This window comes from Zootoca vivipara, chromosome 2 (assembly GCF_963506605.1).
Source record: "Zootoca vivipara chromosome 2, rZooViv1.1, whole genome shotgun sequence".
In the NCBI taxonomy this organism is placed as follows: Eukaryota; Metazoa; Chordata; class Lepidosauria; order Squamata; family Lacertidae; genus Zootoca; species Zootoca vivipara.
In genome coordinates, this window is record NC_083277.1 from 118,464,628 (window position 1) to 118,483,017 (window position 18,390).

The 18,390-nt window shown below is 47.2% G+C and overlaps 7 protein-coding genes across 7 annotated transcripts; 3 read left to right on the forward strand and 4 right to left on the reverse strand.

The window, feature by feature from the left end:
* Positions 1-1,310: 1,310 nt before the first annotated feature.
* Positions 1,311-1,753, reverse strand: LOC118077822 (histone H4). The gene has a single exon (XM_035101555.2). It carries the CDS (start codon positions 1,683-1,685, stop codon positions 1,374-1,376), a length of 312 nt encoding a protein of 103 aa, XP_034957446.1. The 5' UTR covers positions 1,686-1,753; the 3' UTR covers positions 1,311-1,373.
* Positions 1,754-2,880: 1,127 nt separating this feature from the next.
* LOC118077816 (histone H2B 5) lies at positions 2,881-4,541 on the reverse strand. The gene has a single exon (XM_035101544.2). It carries the CDS (start codon positions 4,429-4,431, stop codon positions 4,051-4,053), a length of 381 nt encoding a protein of 126 aa, XP_034957435.1. The 5' UTR covers positions 4,432-4,541; the 3' UTR covers positions 2,881-4,050.
* Positions 4,542-4,826: 285 nt separating this feature from the next.
* Positions 4,827-5,362, forward strand: LOC118077794 (histone H2A type 2-C-like). The gene has a single exon (XM_035101522.2). The coding sequence runs from the start codon at positions 4,890-4,892 to the stop codon at positions 5,277-5,279; it is 390 nt and encodes a 129-aa protein (XP_034957413.1). The 5' UTR covers positions 4,827-4,889; the 3' UTR covers positions 5,280-5,362.
* Positions 5,363-6,431: 1,069 nt separating this feature from the next.
* Positions 6,432-15,439, forward strand: LOC118077782 (uncharacterized). The gene is made up of 3 exons (XM_035101512.2): positions 6,432-7,004; positions 13,047-13,217; positions 15,119-15,439. The coding sequence occupies exons 1-3, from the start codon at positions 6,600-6,602 to the stop codon at positions 15,437-15,439; spliced, it is 897 nt and encodes a 298-aa protein (XP_034957403.2). The 5' UTR covers positions 6,432-6,599.
* Positions 12,923-13,435, reverse strand: LOC118077804 (histone H2A type 2-C-like). Its single transcript, XM_035101533.2, has one exon. The coding sequence runs from the start codon at positions 13,389-13,391 to the stop codon at positions 13,002-13,004; it is 390 nt and encodes a 129-aa protein (XP_034957424.1). The 5' UTR covers positions 13,392-13,435; the 3' UTR covers positions 12,923-13,001.
* LOC118077767 (histone H2A type 2-B) lies at positions 15,320-16,240 on the reverse strand. Its single transcript, XM_035101489.2, has one exon. It carries the CDS (start codon positions 16,168-16,170, stop codon positions 15,781-15,783), a length of 390 nt encoding a protein of 129 aa, XP_034957380.1. The 5' UTR covers positions 16,171-16,240; the 3' UTR covers positions 15,320-15,780.
* A 286-nt stretch (positions 16,241-16,526) lies between these two features.
* On the forward strand, positions 16,527-17,095 carry LOC118081443 (histone H2B 5-like). The gene has a single exon (XM_035107930.2). The coding sequence runs from the start codon at positions 16,592-16,594 to the stop codon at positions 16,970-16,972; it is 381 nt and encodes a 126-aa protein (XP_034963821.1). The 5' UTR covers positions 16,527-16,591; the 3' UTR covers positions 16,973-17,095.
* The last annotated feature ends 1,295 nt before the right edge of the window (positions 17,096-18,390 follow it).

The window sequence follows — 18,390 nt, forward strand, 5'->3', positions numbered from 1 at the left end:
GAGGGAGCAGGGAGAGAAATTTACTTCAAGCTCTCCTCCCCTCTTGTTTCTCACTGGCCCTGCCTTGGCTGTGATCCTGTTTGCACTCACCAGCACTACACTTAGAAGGGAGGCATTTCAACTGACAAATCTCAAGATAATTACTAACATGGTCAGCTAGTACCTCCTGCCTAGAAGGCTCCACAGCACAAGCACAGATAGCTTACTTTGTCTTGCAGCCAAGGCATGCAGAGAGGGGCAGCGAGGGCTGCCGCAAAGCCAGAATATTATCCTCCTGGCCAAAGACCAGAGCTAGAGAATGCAAATCAAGAAAAAAGAAATGCAGCCAGGACAGCCATTCTGTCAGCACATGCCAGAGCTGGCTTAGCGCTTAGTGCCCAATAGCCTGACAAGAGCGCAGCCCCTCAGATTTCTATTTATTTTGATTGATTGGGGGGGACAACCCCCCCCTTGGCTGCGCCCGTGCGAGGCGGAAGGAAGCACAGCATTTCTGACAACTTTGGACAAGCCAGTGGGAAAAATCCGAAATAAGAAACGCGGGCAGAAAAATCGTATGTCTGAGAGAAAGGAATCCAGCTCCTGTCATAGTCCCTTTTTTCACAGCGAGGGAGAAGGCGCAGCCCGGATCTGAATCCTGACACACCACCACGCTTTCCCACTCTGCCGCGAGCGGGCGCCTACGGACCGCCTCGGAACTACTTATCCCAGAGTGCTTGGCGACGGCATGACGCAACAGGTTCTCATTGGCCAGACAGCACAAGGTCACAAGGAGTCGAACAAAGAAATTGGCACAAAGGCTGCTGGGAAATGAGGCATCGCGGTCTCCTGCACGGAGACCCAGGCTTTTGTTCGCCTGCCTGCCCGTCCACCTTCCCCCACCCACGCTTATCACCGAGGCCCAAAGCAAAAGCCCATGTTTGAATGCGTCGGGAATCCTCCTGCGGCTACTAACCCAGTTTGGGAGCCTTACTCCCTAGTGGGGTGACAATGAAGGAGGAGCAGAGTTATGCGCAAAAAGCCCCTTAGAGCCGTAATGAAAGGCTGCCTTCCCTAGAAATTTCACTGAAGAACCAGTAAGGTGTTTTTAACTCAAAAAAACTGTCAGAAGCGGGAGACACACACACACAAATTCAAGACTATTTCTAATACTATTTAAAAAGAGAACATAACTGTCAAAGGCCACCGCACATACCAAATTTGATTTACGAACGTAACATGTCGGACCAATTGTAAAGCAAGCAACCACTGCTTTTTCACAAGCTTCTATCCCTACCTTGTTAACGTTAGTAAATGTGGGAAATTCAGCTTTTTATGAATGAGTAGGTGGCCCTTAAAAGGGCCTTTGGGTATTTTGTCGTTCGCTGCAGGAATATTTAGCCGCCGAATCCGTACAGCGTGCGGCCCTGGCGCTTCAAGGCATAGACCACATCCATCGCCGTCACAGTCTTCCTCTTAGCGTGCTCCGTGTAAGTCACGGCATCGCGGATGACATTCTCCAGGAAAACCTTCAGCACGCCCCGGGTCTCCTCATAGATCAGCCCAGAGATGCGCTTGACTCCTCCACGACGAGCCAAGCGGCGAATAGCAGGCTTCGTGATGCCCTGGATGTTATCGCGCAGCACCTTGCGGTGGCGCTTGGCGCCCCCTTTCCCAAGACCCTTCCCGCCTTTGCCGCGACCCGACATCCTAGAGCTTCAAATACCTTGTAAACAAACGCACAAGGAAGGAGAGAATCGGCTAATGCAAGAGCAAGAAGAACTCGGGTGCATTATATACTCTGTAAGCCGACCAGAATGAAGTCTGGCAGTCCCAGGGAGGCGGTGCTACCTAACTGCGCCTCTCTCGCTATAGGACACTGCTCATCAAATGAGCAGCGGGAGATTTTCAAAATGCCCAATCTCAAATTGCCGCTTCAAACTGAATAATTTGGCGCCGTTCCTTTGCTTTTGAGTCTGCGGAGAAGATAACGCTCTCAGGTTGCCCCAAAGGAGGCAAGAGAGCAGACTGAAACAAGCAAAAAATGGATACAAAACTGCCCAACGGAACTCATTGGTCCCTCCCCTGCTTATTTGCGCTACTTTGTTAACAGAGAGCAAATTGTGAAACTGTTGCAAGATAATAACGATTGATAATACCTTCGATGAAAAAGTCGGTCCTCTTTCTTTGACGCTGTAAATGAAGTTTAGGAATGAGAGCAGCCTGCGACCATGTGCATTTGTGATAAATTATTTTAACACTTGCATACAATTAATAAACTACGGAGACGCCAAAGACACCTTAATGTAAGCCGTGCTATCACCTATTGAGGGGGGGGGGATGTGTTTTCTTGCAGGAGTCCTGTGGAGAACACCATGTTTTCAGTGGAAACTGGTGCATATGTAATTTGTGTTAAAAACTGTCTCTGCTTTGATTGCAATGAGATTAAATTCAAACGTGTTTTGGAACATGGATGGAGGGGATAAGCCCAATACAAAAAAAAAATCTGGTCCTAATTCCTACTTGGTGTGCTTAAGTATTTGATTTCTTCTCTCTCTCTCTCTCTCTCTCTCTCTCTCTACACACACACACACACACACACACACAGGACTTTGGAGAGACAAGTGTAGTGTAATAAAATATGAATTATGGCACCAGGAGTTGCCTATTCAGATCCCTGATCAAACTTGAAACTAACTGGACTACCTTGGCAAGATTTTCTTTTCAGTAGTAGTTTACCACCTACACCAAATCTACCTTCTTGGACTGTTATAATAAAGTGCTTCCCTGTGAGCCTCAGAGAAGCAGGATAAAGTTGTGGTAAATGCAAAAAAGTGCCCCCCCTTACATGCCATCACTAGGGGTGATGTATAAGAACAATGAAGATTAACTTAATTTGGACAATTCAATTCCAGAACATGAAAGTTCTGCTGCATCCTCGTTTTTAATACAGACATATCATTAGCAAAACCCATAGGCTACATCCAAATCAGGGCTTCTATATTAAATACCCTGTAATTTAAAACTTGCGAACCTTATTCATAATTTAGTATCAACTCCTTCAGTAGCTCCTCATTGTGACCTTAGGGAGGAAGAATGTCTGTCATAGGTTGCAAAACAAATGTCAGATATACCTTTATTTGCCTCCCAATTAAGGATTGCACTTCATGTATGATCTAGTTCAGGCATCCCCAAACTGCGGCCCTCCATGTTTTGGCCTACAACTCCCATGATCCCTAGCTAACAGGACCAGTGGTCGGGGAAGATGGGAATTGTAGTCCAAAACATCTGGAGGGCCGAAGTTTGGGGATGCCTGATCTAGTTGAGATTCTTGAATCACAGAGGGTTGGACTAGATGACCATCAACAACCAGACCCACTTTACAATTCTGTGTGTGTATCTTGAAGAATGTGGAGTGTGATACACAAAAACCTAACACCATAATAGGCCTGAGGCTCTAAGATACCAGGGGACATTGTTGCTAAAAACTACCCTTTGGGAAATTTGTTACAGACGAACAGTAATTAAAAATGTCACATTTAGCTACTCACAAAAATTATGTAGAAGCTTGCCCAAAAATTAGTAGTCTCTATTGTAAGTGCCAGGCCTAGCTATCCTGTAGCAAAGTTTATGATTCCATCATCCAAAGCACATTCTTAGCATATTCTTGATTCACCAAACTCAACCAAGTTGATGGTATGAAGCTTTTTAGTTTTTGAAAATACTATGCATAGCTTTGTGAAGCACACCTGCTCAAGGCGTATTTGAGCTATGCTACCACTCTAACCTGCAAGTGGTTTTTTTCCATAAACTGCCCCACCTAACTTGGTTTCATGCAATATGGGAAACAATCACAGAAATCAAATTATAACATAATGAAATGCCTTATATGGAGAGTGTCTTTAGAGCACCATCACAAATGTTTTCACTTAATAGTTAATAAAAATTGATGTGCATTGTCAGCATTTATTGGAACTCCGGATGAAAAATGACTCAAGCTCTTTTGTGAGAAAGTGGGTGGCTCTTAAAAGAGCCTTTGGGTTATTGAGTTCTTTGCTAAGCAGCACAATCTGCTTACTTGGAGCTGGTGTACTTGGTGACAGCCTTGGTGCCCTCCGAAACCGCGTGCTTTGCCAACTCCCCAGGCAGCAAGAGGCGCACGGCCGTCTGGATCTCCCGAGAGGTGATGGTGGAGCGCTTGTTGTAATGAGCCAAGCGAGAAGCCTCTCCGGCAATGCGCTCAAAGATGTCGTTCACAAAGGAATTCATGATGCCCATCGCCTTGGAGGAGATGCCGGTGTCGGGGTGAACCTGCTTGAGCACCTTGTAGACGTAGATGGAGTAGCTCTCCTTGCGGCTCTTGCGACGCTTCTTGTCGCCCTTCTTCTGCGTCTTGGTCACCGCCTTCTTAGAGCCCTTCTTGGGAGCGGGAGCTGACTTGGCTGGTTCAGGCATTCTAGCAAAAAAAAGTCTTCGCTCTGTAGAAAATAAAAAGCACTCGAAAACCACCTTCCTCTAGTCACAGCGGACTGCAAACAGAAATGCGGCGCTGCCAATGTCAGACCGTCCTCTATTTAAAGGCCCTTTATGCAAATGAAGGTTGCTGGGCTAACATATTTCTATTGGCTGCCGCGCCTCCTGATATCATCTGCGCTGCGCGCGCACATGCAAATTATAGGACTGTGATATTCCCGTTCCTATTGGAAGAGTACCGTTTCCACTTCTGTGGTTGGTCAGGTCGAGAAATGTGCTTCCTCATTGGCTTGTGGCTGCAGGACGCCCGATGAACCAATAAGAAATGGTACCTGCAAGCACTAGGAAGGCATAAAAGGCCCCCTCCTCGGTTCTCACTCGTTAGTGCTGCTTTTTGTACTGTGTGTGCTGTGTGTGTTGCCCAAGTCAGTGACGACAGCATGTCTGGCCGTGGCAAGCAGGGAGGCAAGGCAAGGGCCAAGGCGAAGTCGCGCTCGTCGCGGGCCGGCCTGCAGTTCCCCGTGGGCCGCGTGCACCGTCTGCTGCGCAAGGGCAACTACGCCGAGCGGGTGGGCGCCGGCGCGCCCGTCTACTTGGCGGCCGTGCTCGAGTACCTGACGGCCGAAATCCTCGAGCTGGCCGGCAACGCTGCTCGCGACAACAAGAAGACCCGGATCATTCCCCGACACCTGCAGCTGGCCATCCGCAACGACGAAGAGCTCAACAAGCTGCTGGGCAAAGTCACCATCGCCCAGGGCGGCGTCCTGCCCAATATCCAAGCCGTCCTCTTGCCCAAGAAGACCGAGAGCCACAAGGCCAAAGGGAAGTAAACCTTGACTACCCCCCAGAAGGGGGGAAAAAACCCTCGCTGAACGCCGAACCCAAAGGCTCTTTTCAGAGCCACCCACATTTTCCAGAAAAGAGCCGAGTCCAAGCTGTTGGTGACTTTGGAAAACAAGTTGTGTTCTTGTATTTAGAACGGGATTCAAAATATTCCTAGCTCTTAAGGTTAAATTGTATTAACCCGCGAGCAACAATTGACATTCCACCAAGTTAGGTGAAGCTGAGCCCTTGTTTTCGTTGTACTTTCCGTGGTTGAGAAAAGTATTGGCTGTTCGGGGTATCAATACCCTTTGTTAAGGGATGATGTCCGACGTGGATCATGCAGTCGTTACCCGTCCCCATTTTATATCTAAAATACACCTTGGTACTCCAACAAATAAATATTAGAAAACGAATTGGCATGCCAAGGTAATACCTCGCTCCGAGGCAATCTGGCTTTGATGCAGCCTGAGAAAGAATTGTGTGTAACGAAAGAATACTGACACATAGTATTAAAAATACTCTTTGACCCTGGTATTTTTACTGACTCCCCGTAAAATAAAAGGATTTGTCGGTAGCGGGTACGATTCTGAACCAATCATTGCGTAGCGCGGTTGTTTTTTTTTTTTAGCCCTATAACTCCGCCTCTGCCTGTTAAGTTCAAAGAAGCCTATTCAGCTGCACATCACAAAAGATGCTGTTGCTCTTTGACCCAAAAACGGTTGTCACACTATAGGAAAGGTGGGGGTTTGAATGCCCTGTGGTCGCAGGAATCTGGCTCGTCAGCCTTTTCAGCTTTTTAACGGCAGCATCTTTCAGATACGCGCTATTTATCGCGCCTGCGAGGTTTGACTACAAATACATAAGTGTTTTTTAAAGAATGAGTCTTTGTTACGAGTCCAACGTTAAGCGTTTCCCTCTCCTGACTGAAACCAAGAACATCTCCCATATATTTCTGGGTCGCTAAACACTGTTTCACTCCACACGCATGTTATGTGTTGTTGTTTTTTTACTTTCACAACAACCCTGTGAGGTAGGATAGGCCGGGAATCTACCCCCCCCCCAACCAAAAGATAATTTATAGGTCACGTGCTTAGGATCCATGATATAACTGGAGCACCTTCCAGGCAGAAGGTCTCGGAGGAGACGGAGATCGCCAAGGTGGCCTACAAGCCCGGGAAATTCAAACCCCTGAGCCGATACGCTCGCGTTCTCGGCCAATCAGGGAAGGAGGGTTTCCCTATAAATTCTCGGCTCCCAGGTTTTCTCCCCCGATTTGCATCCGTCCTCTCGGAGAGTGCTGCTGTCTGGCTGCTTGAGGAAGAGCGATGGCGCGGACCAAGCAGACTGCCCGCAAGTCCACCGGAGGAAAAGCCCCCCGCAAGCAGCTGGCCACTAAGGCTGCTCGGAAAAGCGCCCCGGCCACGGGTGGGGTGAAGAAGCCCCATCGCTATCGCCCGGGCACCGTAGCCCTGCGGGAGATCCGCCGCTATCAGAAATCGACAGAGCTCCTGATCCGCAAACTGCCTTTTCAGCGCCTGGTAAGAGAAATCGCCCAGGACTTCAAGACGGACCTGCGCTTCCAGAGCTCTGCCGTCATGGCCTTGCAGGAGGCTAGCGAAGCTTACCTGGTGGGTCTCTTCGAAGATACCAACCTGTGTGCCATCCACGCCAAGAGGGTCACCATTATGCCGAAAGATATTCAGCTGGCACGCCGTATCCGTGGGGAGAGGGCTTGAGCTGCTTCCCGGTCGCTACAGCACAGCTGGAAATAACCCAAAGGCTCTTTTAAGGGCCACCCACATAACACAAAAGGGAGCTGTCTTTATTTCCTACCCAGTACGTTTGCATTGCGCAATCCAGGTGCACGGAGGCTCTTCGCGTCAGGTCGGCAAGCGTTTGGGCACCGGGCATATATGACATTCAGTCTGATCGTGTGCATGTTCACACGGAAGTCTTACTGAGACTTCTGGGTAAGTGGCTATAGGCTTTCCAGCCTTAGTGGAAATTTTGAGCTGGAAATCCCCTCCTTTCAATAGGAATGGGTGTGCATTGGTTGCCACCGGTCAGGATTTCTAGAGAAATAAAATTGATTGACTTCATTTTAAGATCCTGATTTAATTCAGTGACATATTTTCTATCCGTTAAAAGCACACAGAAGCTGGCATTTCAAAGCCAAGCAAAGAGAGGAGTCTTTTTGTCTGCCTCTGTAGGTCTCTTGCACTGTTTGAGCCCAACGCCGCGCATCCATTGATTTCAATGGGCTTCAGCATTTTTTTATTGGCCTGATCCATTCCAGGTCAGGAAATCCAGGTGCAGATTGGCACTTGCTACACTGTTCAAGGAGGGGGAGGGAAATGTATATAACACATTTGCTCCACTCTAGGAACATGGGCACCATTGTCTGTTTTGTTTTAAATATTTTGCATGCCTCAAATGCTTCAGTTAGGGACATAAATACTCTTAATTTCTTACAAAGAGCATGTTGATGTTTATAAAAATTGTAGATGGCAAGCACACTGTTCCTCAGAGGAGCAATGCCTCATTGAGATGTGACCTGGTATGGTCCATGGGTAAAGGTAAAGGGACCCCTGACAGTTAGGTCCAGTCGCAGACGACTCGGGTTGTGGCGCTCATCTCGCGTTATTGGCCGAGGGAGCCGGCGTACAGCTTCCGGGTCATGTCAGCATGACTAAGCTGCTTCTGGCAAACCAGTGCAGTGCACGGAAACGCCGTTTACCTTCCTGCTGGAGCGGTACGTATTTATCTACTTGCACTTTGACGTGCTTTCGAACTGCTAGGTTGGCAGGAGCTGGGACTGAGCAATGGGAGCTCACCTCGTCGCAGGGATTCGAACTGCTGACCTTCCAATCGGCAAGCGCCACCCTGTCCACTCCTAAATGTAGTGCTTCTTTCTTATTGTTTCATTATAACTATGAGTAGGCTGAGGGAGACATGTACCTATAATTCTGATACTGTATTTCATTACCTGCTGAAAATGTTCATTTCACCAGGTGCTTTCAGAAAACACATTTGTTTGCAGAGCATGGGATTGTAGAGTTGGAGGGAAGGAACCCTGAGGGTCATCTAGTCCAACCCCCGGCAATGCAGGAATCTCAACACACATGCCCGAGATGCTTACTGTATTCTCAGGGTCATGGGTTCAAGACCCACATTGAGGGAAAGTGTCCAGCATTGCACTGGTTGGACTAGATGACCCTTGTGGTGCCAACTCTACAATTCTATGTTTCTGTGGTAATCATTTTTTTCTATATTTTATAGTTTTATGATCCTTCAATGCTTTCATTGTACCCCACCGTCACATTTTTTAATGAGCTGGCAGTTTAGAAATATTCTTATAAATAGATGAGAAAAGAAATTCCATTTGAAGATATATTTTTTTAGTCGTTTAGTCGTGTCCGACTCTTCGTGACCCCATGGACCAGAGCACGCCAGGCACTCCTGTCTTCCACTGCCTCCCGCAGTTTGGTCAAACGCATGTTCGTAGCTTCGAGAACACTGTCCAACCATCTTGTCCTCTGTCGTCCCCTTCTCCTTGTGCCCTCCATCTTCCCCAACATCAGGGTCTTTTCCAAGGATTCTTCTCTTCTCATGAGGTGGCCAAAGTATTGGAGCCTCAGCTTCAGGATCTGTCCTTCCAGTGAGCACTCAGGGCTGATTTCCTTAAGAATGGATAGGTTTGATCTTCTTGCAGTCCATGGGACTCTCAAGAGTCTCCTCCAGCACCATAATTCAAAAGCATCAATTCTTCGACGATCAGCCTTCTTTATGGTCCAGCTCTCACTTCCATACATCACTACTGGGAAAACCATAGCTTTAACTATACGGATTACAGGGGAGAATAAAAAATGGATGAAATTTTAAAGGGTGGGGTGCAGAGCTTGCTACATGCCTACCTTGTTACTTCTGAAATGACCAAGTCATGCTTTGGGTGTCTTGATGAGCCAGCCAGCTCATTAGCAGTCTGCCCTTTGCAGCATTCCCAATGCCCACATTGCCATTAAAACTCAAGGAAGGCAGCATCGGGGTAGCTCCTCTGATAGGGATTTTTTTTCAGATCTGGAGCTTGCAGCAATGTTTGATGGAAAGAAAAGCACAGACACCACCCTTGACTGAAGCAGCAAAATGGAAGCCTCTTTGGCAAGTGAAGAAAACTTGTGAAATGGGGGAAGAGATTGTGGCAGAACAATACGTCAAGGCTAAAAGGTAGTGGGAGACAAATCTTTAAAAGGTAGAAATAAAAGAATAGCCCAAGGGTCTAGTGACACTGGTCTATATAGTGCGGCCCTCCAGATGTTTTGGCCTGCAACTCCCATGATCCCTAGCTAACAGGACCAGTGGTCAGGGAAGATGGGAACTGTAGTCCAAAACATCTGGAGGGAGGGCTGAAGTTTGGGGATGTCTGGTCTATATACTAAGATGCCTTTGAAGTGGCTCATCCACTTCTTGGTCAGGGCTGTACTTTTCTACATATTTAGTAACTTTCTGCTGCTGGTGCTGCCTTGAGAATAGAATAGCAAGCCCTTTTGCTTCTTGAAGACAAACCACTGCTTCAGTGTGTGATGTGGGCAACCAAGGCCTTGGAAATCTGGAGGCTGCTCTGGCAACTAGAAGACCCAGAGGGCCACTTCAGTCTACTTTTTTGTTCACTAAATTTCCACTTAGGCCAAGGCTTGCTTGCTTGGTAGCTTGAGAAAGGAACTGCTCTTTAATCCAGAGAATTTGCAACAGCATCTTTCCTTGCTCTTTGCCACTCTTGTGAGCTTTGCATTTCTTGTGTTTGAAGAACCAGAAAACAAGATCAAAAACATCCCATTAGAGACATCCTGTGTTAAATGGAGAAGCACATGGGACTGAATAATTGTCGGCTAGGATATAATTACTGTTTTGAAACCAAATAAGATGGTGGAAGCTGGCTGAATACATGTCATTGCATAAACACCCTAAGATATCAATTCAGTACTTTCCTAACTACTCTCATTTCCTATCTCACTCTATCTGGATAAATATAAAAAAATTGTGCAGTAGCACCTTAGAGAGATTGCTTTTGCTGTTAATGTTGTGCAAATGCAGTACAGAGCTTCATGTTTCAGCCTCCTGTTCCAGGTCTCTTTGGATTCTTAGGCCAGTAGTACACAACTAGGAGCTCACTTTAAGACTGATCTTGCATTGTTAACTGGGCCTCTACCTTCTGATGCACACCTGAAATAAACTCTCCAGAGGGTGCAGTAGATCATGTTCAAATATGTGATGAGACAAATTATAAAACATCATTTAAAAAAACCAAACCATTTAGTTCAATTTACAAAAGTTAGTTTCTCCATGTCAGTACAATGGTTTTGTCACTGCTTGAGTTCACCTTATGTGCAGACCAGACAGCTGCAGGTAACAGGAGCTGCCATCCAGAATGTCCAGAGGGCATGAGGTTGGGGAAAGCTAGATTAGTTATTGAAACAAAATTTACATACCACTTATTTGAACAAAATACATTTGAAATTCTTCATTAAAATATTGTTAAAATCATTAGAAACAAGTTACATTAAAAATTAAAACCAGTAACTGCACAACTCTTATACTTTAAACTAGATCACATGCTAAAATTACATGGCTAGGTAGTCGCAGAAACTGAAAGGTTCTTAGCAGGCGCTGAAAACAATACAAAGGCAGCATCTGCCTAATATCAATGGGCAGTGAGTTCCAGAGTATAGGAGCTGCCACACTAAGTAACTGGTTTCCTGCAAGTGCAGAGGAAACGCTTTACAAGTGCCAGTTTTGCAAATCTAAATGGTATGTATTCTCTACTGATGGCAGGGTGTACTTTGGCTGAATTGGCAAATTGGTAAAACTCTACAGATACATGGGGGGGGGGGGTTTCTCCATTCATTCACTTTCCATTAGTGCCTCTGTTCATCTGCAGATGCTATATATCTGGGGTCTAGTGCGAGGGCTTAAAGGCATCCATGGCAGCAGAGAAGCAGAGTGTGGTGACCAAAGTTGATGGACAAAATAGTTGTCAAGGAGAGGGGCAGTTTTTTAATAGTGCAGCTTCTTCCACCCCTGCACCTCTTCTACCATACCCATTTGGACAGGGCAAGAGCCTTTGGCTTCCTCTTGCATCTGTTACCCATACCACTAAAAGTAAAACAACAACAAGAAGAAGCATTATTTGCACAATTGCTGACTTTATGCTGTGTGTGTGTTTTCTCAATTTTCCATCCTGTGTTTTGAAAAGCAGCTCTGATTTTTAAAATGGATTCTTTTGCTTGACAAATTATTGTTTGTGCTTCTTTTCCCACAATTCCCATCTTGCCAGTCCCCACAACAAAGCAGTAAACTAAGTCTGGTAGAAGTTTGATATGTCCGAAAGGCTCAAACAGGTCACCTGGTGGAATACCATTACTGCACTTCCTCCCAAATCTATTGGCCATATCCACAGCTGAATTTTAGACTCAACTTAGATACAGTATGTTGTAAACAGCACCTTCCCTTCCCTGACACAAGGTGAAATAGTACAGTACTGTATTCTGCTTTTTCGTGCTATACTCATTTCCCCAAGGCCCTCTGCCATGTATTTGGTTATTGGGGGGGGGTCCTCTAAATTATTTGCCTTTCCAGCTTATTAAAATTCATGACTCAAAGCCGAAGCATAGGATATAATTGGTGTAAATACATCATCCATGTGATGATCTTGCAGCAGTATAATTTGTATGTTAAGAGAAGAGCACTCAAAGGGTGCACTCAAACTAGATCCTTCAAAGGAATGGGGATCTGCCAAAATATGCATATATTCAACAAAGTGCTTCAACAGCTACCGGTAGTTGAAAACATTATATGGAGGCAGGAACCAGACCATGCTCCAGGACATTGGGGGAGGGGGGCGCAGACACACAGGATTCCTGCCAACACACCAGGTGGCTGCAGCCCAAACATGCTTTTTCATCTTCCATTTCACTTTCCCCAAATCATTCTCCAGCTAGAAAATGGGCAAAAGGTCCCCTAATGACAGGAAAGTAAAAACACCTGTGCTAGGGGAAGGATTGCTCACCAAATCTTTATACTGTAGTGCTTTAGAGACCAACTACCGGTAAGTTTGTTCTGGGTATAAGCTTCCATGTGTATGCACACAAAAACTTATACCCGGAACAAACTTACCGTAGTTGGTCTCCAAGTTGCTACTGGACCATTTTTTTATTTTATTTTTGTACTGCAGTAAGACCAACACAGCTACCTACCTGAATCTAGATTTATAGTGCTTATTATCATTCTTTTTACACTTTGAGACAGGTTGGCAGCCAAGTGTTTGGGTGCTTCATGTGCTGAAGTTGACAACAAGTAATGTCCAAACTGACAACCTATCACATTCCCAGCACCACATATGTTTTGTTAGGCTCAGGAGCTTATCCAGAGGACCATGACAATACAGCTGCAATTAAAACTTAAGAGTGCAGTAGATCAAAGACATCACTTTATAGAAAGTTGTCATCTTTGATAACCATGAATATCAGCAGCAAAAACAAATGAAAAATGATTTGAAAGCACACATGCCATATGACCTCAATTTCTACAAACTGTAGGAAAGGGGAAAGCAAGGATTGTTGAGGCAACAGCAATCAGCCGATTGCCAGCTCTTTTCTGGAAGGTGTGGGTGGCTCTGAAAAGAGCCTTTGGTTCAGTTTCAACGAGAACTGCGTGGCCCAGAAAGAGCAGCTTCACTTGCCTTTGGCCTTGTGGCTCTCGGTCTTCTTGGGCAAGAGGACGGCTTGGATATTGGGCAGGACGCCGCCCTGGGCGATGGTGACTTTGCCCAGCAGCTTGTTGAGCTCTTCGTCGTTGCGGATGGCCAGCTGCAGGTGTCGGGGAATGATCCGGGTCTTCTTGTTGTCGCGAGCAGCGTTGCCGGCCAGCTCGAGGATTTCGGCCGTCAGGTACTCGAGCACGGCCGCCAAGTAGACGGGCGCGCCGGCGCCCACCCGCTCGGCGTAGTTGCCCTTGCGCAGCAGACGGTGCACGCGGCCCACGGGGAACTGCAGGCCGGCCCGCGACGAGCGCGACTTCGCCTTGGCCCTCGCCTTGCCTCCCTGCTTACCACGGCCAGACATGCTGTCGTCGCTAAATCCGCACAATTTTTCTCTCTCAAGCAATCGAGCCAGCTACGGAAAGCAAAGCCGGAGAGGGGCTTTTATACCTTCCGAGAGGCTCGAAAATGACGCTTCTGATTGGCTGGATCTAGAGTAAAATATAAATAAACCAATTGGGAAAAAGATTTCTAAGTCAGCACCAACCTGAGGGGGTGGGACGACGCGTTCATTCAATTGGAAGTGGGAAATCGCAGGCTACTCATTTGCATGTGCGCGCACAAGTGGGGATGAGCTTAATAGCCCTCTCAGCCAATAGAAAAGTTGGGGCGTAACAGCTCCCTGCTCCGATCTTCCGCGGCTTGTGCTTCAGTCGTCTGACAGAAGGGGTGGGAGTGTTTCTAATGCGTGAGGTGTGCTTTGATGAATAAAATACAGTACAGTAGTTTAAGTTATGCCGCGAATACTTGTTTCTGTCGTGTGCGCGCTAAATTTCGCCCTAGAGTTAATGTGTCAGCTTTGGTCTCGTGAGCAGCTGGTCAATTATAGATGTATCCTTTTAATTATTATCATAATCATTGTTAATTTTATTACTCGCCCTTAACACGCAGGTCCCAGAGATGTGCGTAATAGAGGTGCGTAATGAAGCTCCGCTCCACGCTGGTGGAGCTTAGTTTAGAGGGGACAAAGGTCTGCCTTGTGTCCAAGCAGATCCACCTTGTAGAACCTGATTGAGAGTGTATGTGTCCTGGGAAATAGGGGGTCACATTCAAACAAGATCGCCAACCATGATTCTAGATTCAGGTAGGTAGCCGTGCTGGTCTGACGCAGTCGAAATAAATAAAATAGGTGCTACTGGACAATTTTTTAATTATTTATTTAGATCGCCAACATTACTCTGTATGAGGAGACAGAACTCAGTCCATGTTGACGATTAAGTTCCATCAGTAGAAGTTGAATTTTACTAGATTCTAGAACTTGGGTGGAAGAGCATGCTTTACCTTGGCTTTAACGGAACTACTGAATTGGGGGGGGGGATGTTTATTGCAGGAAATACACGTTATACTGGAAATGTCCTAGTTCTAACTACTAGGACTACTAGTTCTAACTACTAGTACCTCAGTTCGGGAATGCAGCAAGCCATACTTGCTGTCACATCTCTGCAGGAAAAACACAAAAATTTCCTCCTACTACTAACGTGAGGATGAAGAAGAAAGGAATTAGGTAATGAGGGAACCAACTCTAAGAGTATCCCTCAAACCTGAAGAAAGGCTGTTAAAGGAGGGACTAGACTAGAGCTGCCCTCTCATGTAGGTACATCAACCTTCAGCGTAAGCTGGGTTGTATTCCGACACTTGATGGGATGACATTACAAAGCAGCTTTCATATGCTTAGATTGTACCATTATCCTAGTAGTGGTCAGAGTTTTCAGGGACCCTACAAAGAAATGAAGGGGGAGAAAGTGAATTGCACGTCATAAAAATACCTTTCTACGCCTGCTCAAAAGCAGAGAAGGCGCCAAGTACGCCTCAGTTAAATTGTTGCAGCTAATTTATTACTGGCTGTTTTGAAATACTGTTGCGTTTTATTGGAGAAGCTTCCTTAGCATTGCCCTATAGCGTTGTTGTAACTGTATACGCTCATGTGTTCACTCCCCGCTCGTCCCTCCCCTCACAGTTTTCCTTCAGGTCGGCTTACAGACTATATAAACTGAAACTGCTCTCTGTCGCTTTCATTTATAAGGTGTTTGAAACTTTAGGATGTCGGGACGCGGCAAAGGCGGGAAGGGTCTTGGGAAAGGGGGTGCCAAGCGCCACCGCAAGGTGTTGCGCGATAACATCCAGGGCATTACGAAGCCTGCTATTCGCCGCTTGGCTCGTCGTGGAGGAGTCAAGCGCATCTCTGGTCTGATCTATGAGGAGACCCGGGGCGTGCTGAAGGTTTTCCTGGAGAATGTCATCCGCGATGCCGTGACTTACACGGAGCACGCTAAGAGGAAGACCGTGACGGCGATGGATGTGGTCTATGCCTTGAAGCGCCAGGGCCGCACGCTGTACGGATTCGGCGGCTAAAATTAGGCAATGCCGTAGTAGCATTAGCAGTTACCCCCCACAAAAAACAAAAGGCCCTTTTAAGGGCCATCCACGTTTTCATCAAAAGAGTTGTGCTGCCGCTTATGTTTATACTACCATTTCTAAATCCTATTGCAGATCATGTGCAGCGAAGCAAAAATGTTACTCCCCTTGAAATAAGTCAAAAGCTCCTTGCGCGGGGTGGGGGTAAAGGTACTTAATTACGAACGCATTTCACTACGGTAGTGATTTTTTCCAGCCTTTTACGGTATTTGTGGGTGGCTCTTAAAAGAGCCTTTTTTATGCAGATGTACGTTTTGTTGGGTGAAGAGCCCGCTTCCTCATTTGCCTTTGGGCTTGTGGCTCTCTGTCTTCTTGGGAAGCAGAACAGCCTGGATATTGGGCAAGACTCCACCCTGGGCAATAGTGACTCCTCCCAGCAGCTTGTTCAATTCTTCGTCGTTGCGAACCGCCAGCTGCAGATGACGGGGAATGATCCTAGTTTTCTTGTTGTCCCTGGCAGCGTTGCCAGCCAGCTCCAGTATTTCAGCTGTGAGATACTCCAGCACTGCGGCCAGGTAAACGGGGGCTCCCGCGCCGACCCGCTCCGCATAGTTCCCTTTCCGGAGCAGGCGGTGTACGCGGCCGACGGGGAACTGGAGGCCAGCGCGGGAGGATCGCGATTTCGCCTTGGCTCTCGCCTTCCCACCTTGCTTGCCGCGGCCAGACATGGCGACACCGACTCAGGTCTGCTCAGAGGCGAAGCAAAAAATAAAACTGCAATTAGGAAGAAAAGAACCCCCGGCGCCTTTTATGCCCTCCTCGCATAGGGAAGCGCAATTACGGATTGGTCAGATCTGTCACCAGCATTGCAGAGCCAATAAGAAGACAATTTCTAAAGGCGGCCAATCGAGAGCGGAGAGGCAGCTGCCGCCCAATGAAAACCCGGCGCTTGCAGTACACTAATTTGCATGTGCGTGCTCAGTGGCGGCGCTACAAAATGCTGTCCTCAGCCAATGGAAACGTTCGGCGTTGGAAGCCTTCATTTGCATAGGGAGACTATAAATACATGGGTGGGATGATTTCGCCTTTTTCACACTTCGCTTTCCCCCCCTTTTTGGTGGTAAGTAAAGTAGGGGGCCTTCCATCACAATGCCCGAGCCAGCTAAGTCTGCTCCCGCTCCCAAGAAGGGCTCCAAGAAGGCGGTGACTAAGACGCAGAAAAAGGGCGACAAGAAGCGTCGCAAGAGCCGCAAGGAGAGCTACTCCATCTATGTCTACAAGGTGCTCAAGCAGGTTCACCCCGACACCGGCATCTCCTCCAAGGCGATGAGCATCATGAATTCCTTTGTGAACGACATCTTTGAGCGCATTGCCGGAGAGGCTTCTCGCTTGGCTCATTACAACAAGCGCTCCACCATCACCTCTCGGGAGATACAGACGGCCGTGCGCCTCTTGCTGCCTGGGGAGTTGGCCAAGCACGCGGTTTCGGAGGGCACCAAGGCTGTCACCAAGTACACCAGCTCCAAGTAAGCAGATTGTGCTGCTGAGTAAGGCCACCCAGAACCCAAAGGCTCTTTTAAGAGCCACCCACTTTTCTTATAAGAGAGCGAGTCGCTTGTCTCCAAACTGCAGTATGTTTACCTGGCACGTTGGCGTCCTTTCCCCCCTCCCTTCTTGCAATAAAAGGCAATGACTTACATTTCCCCAGAAATACTTACTGCGGCAACCTATCAAACAAGTGCAACGTTTCCCTCTTTCCGCCCATCCTCCGTTACATCATTTCGTAGATTGTTTTGCAGCCACACTGTTCTGGATTTTGCTTTTGGCACAGGAATTTCAGATTAGTACTGCCTTAATATCTTTTTTAAAATGCTACAATTTTGAAAAAAAAAGCCCTAATCTCCATAAACTGAATCTAGGTATATAGCTTGCAGTAGGTTACGTTCTGCGAAGATTGTCCCGCTAGTTAGAACACCTTAGCACCTCGTCCGTTTTAGGGGCAGAGAAACTGACTTGAATGCTCCGTCCTTCGACCTGTATGCAATTCATCAATACCTGGGCAAGTAGGATCGATCTAGTCATGGGGAGGGTCCTGTTCGCTCGCTGCTCCCGATTCACTCCCCCAAAGAATCGGCTCAGCGGGAGCCTTTATTTAAGTCTTGAGACAACAGTCACTTTGCATATGGATTGTTGGTGTCCTGCTGGGCACTTTTCTAAGCTTCAGAGATCCTGGTTGCGTGGGGCGCGGGTGGGGACACTGGAGGCATAGCATCCTCAACAGGCTTCCTAGGAAAATGATATGGCGCGGAGCGGGGGGAGCCCTATGTAACAAGTGCAAGCGGCTTCCGTATTAGGAAGAATATGATCGCTACAGAATAAACAGTGCGATCCCTGTTCCCTTGGTGTTTTTACAGCCCTCTTCTATGACGTTCTCTATACTGCCACCTAATGGGCATATGCAGAGTTGATCGAAATATGGTCTGCAGAGGGGCCAGCTGGATTCTACCTCAATGTTGTTGTTGTTTAGTCGTTTAGTCGTGTCAGACTCTTTGTGACCCCATGGACCAGAGCACGCCGGGGACTCCTGTCTTCCACTGCCTCCCGCAGTTTGGTCAGACTCATGTTCCTGGCTTCGAGAACACTGTCCAATCATCTCATCCTCTGTCATCCCCTTCTCCTTGTGCCCTCCATCTTTCCCAACATCAGGGTCTTTTCCAGGGAGTCTTCTCTTCTCATGAGGTGGCCAAAGTATTGGAGCCTCAGCTTCACAATCTGTCCTTCTAGTGAGCACTCAGGGCTGATTTCCTTCAGAATGGATAGGTTTGATCTTCTTGCAGTCCATGGGACTCTCAAGAGTCTCCTCCAGCACCATAATTCAAAAGCATCAATTCTTCGGTGATCAGCCTTCTTTATGGTCCAGCTCTCACTTCCATACATCGCTACTGGGA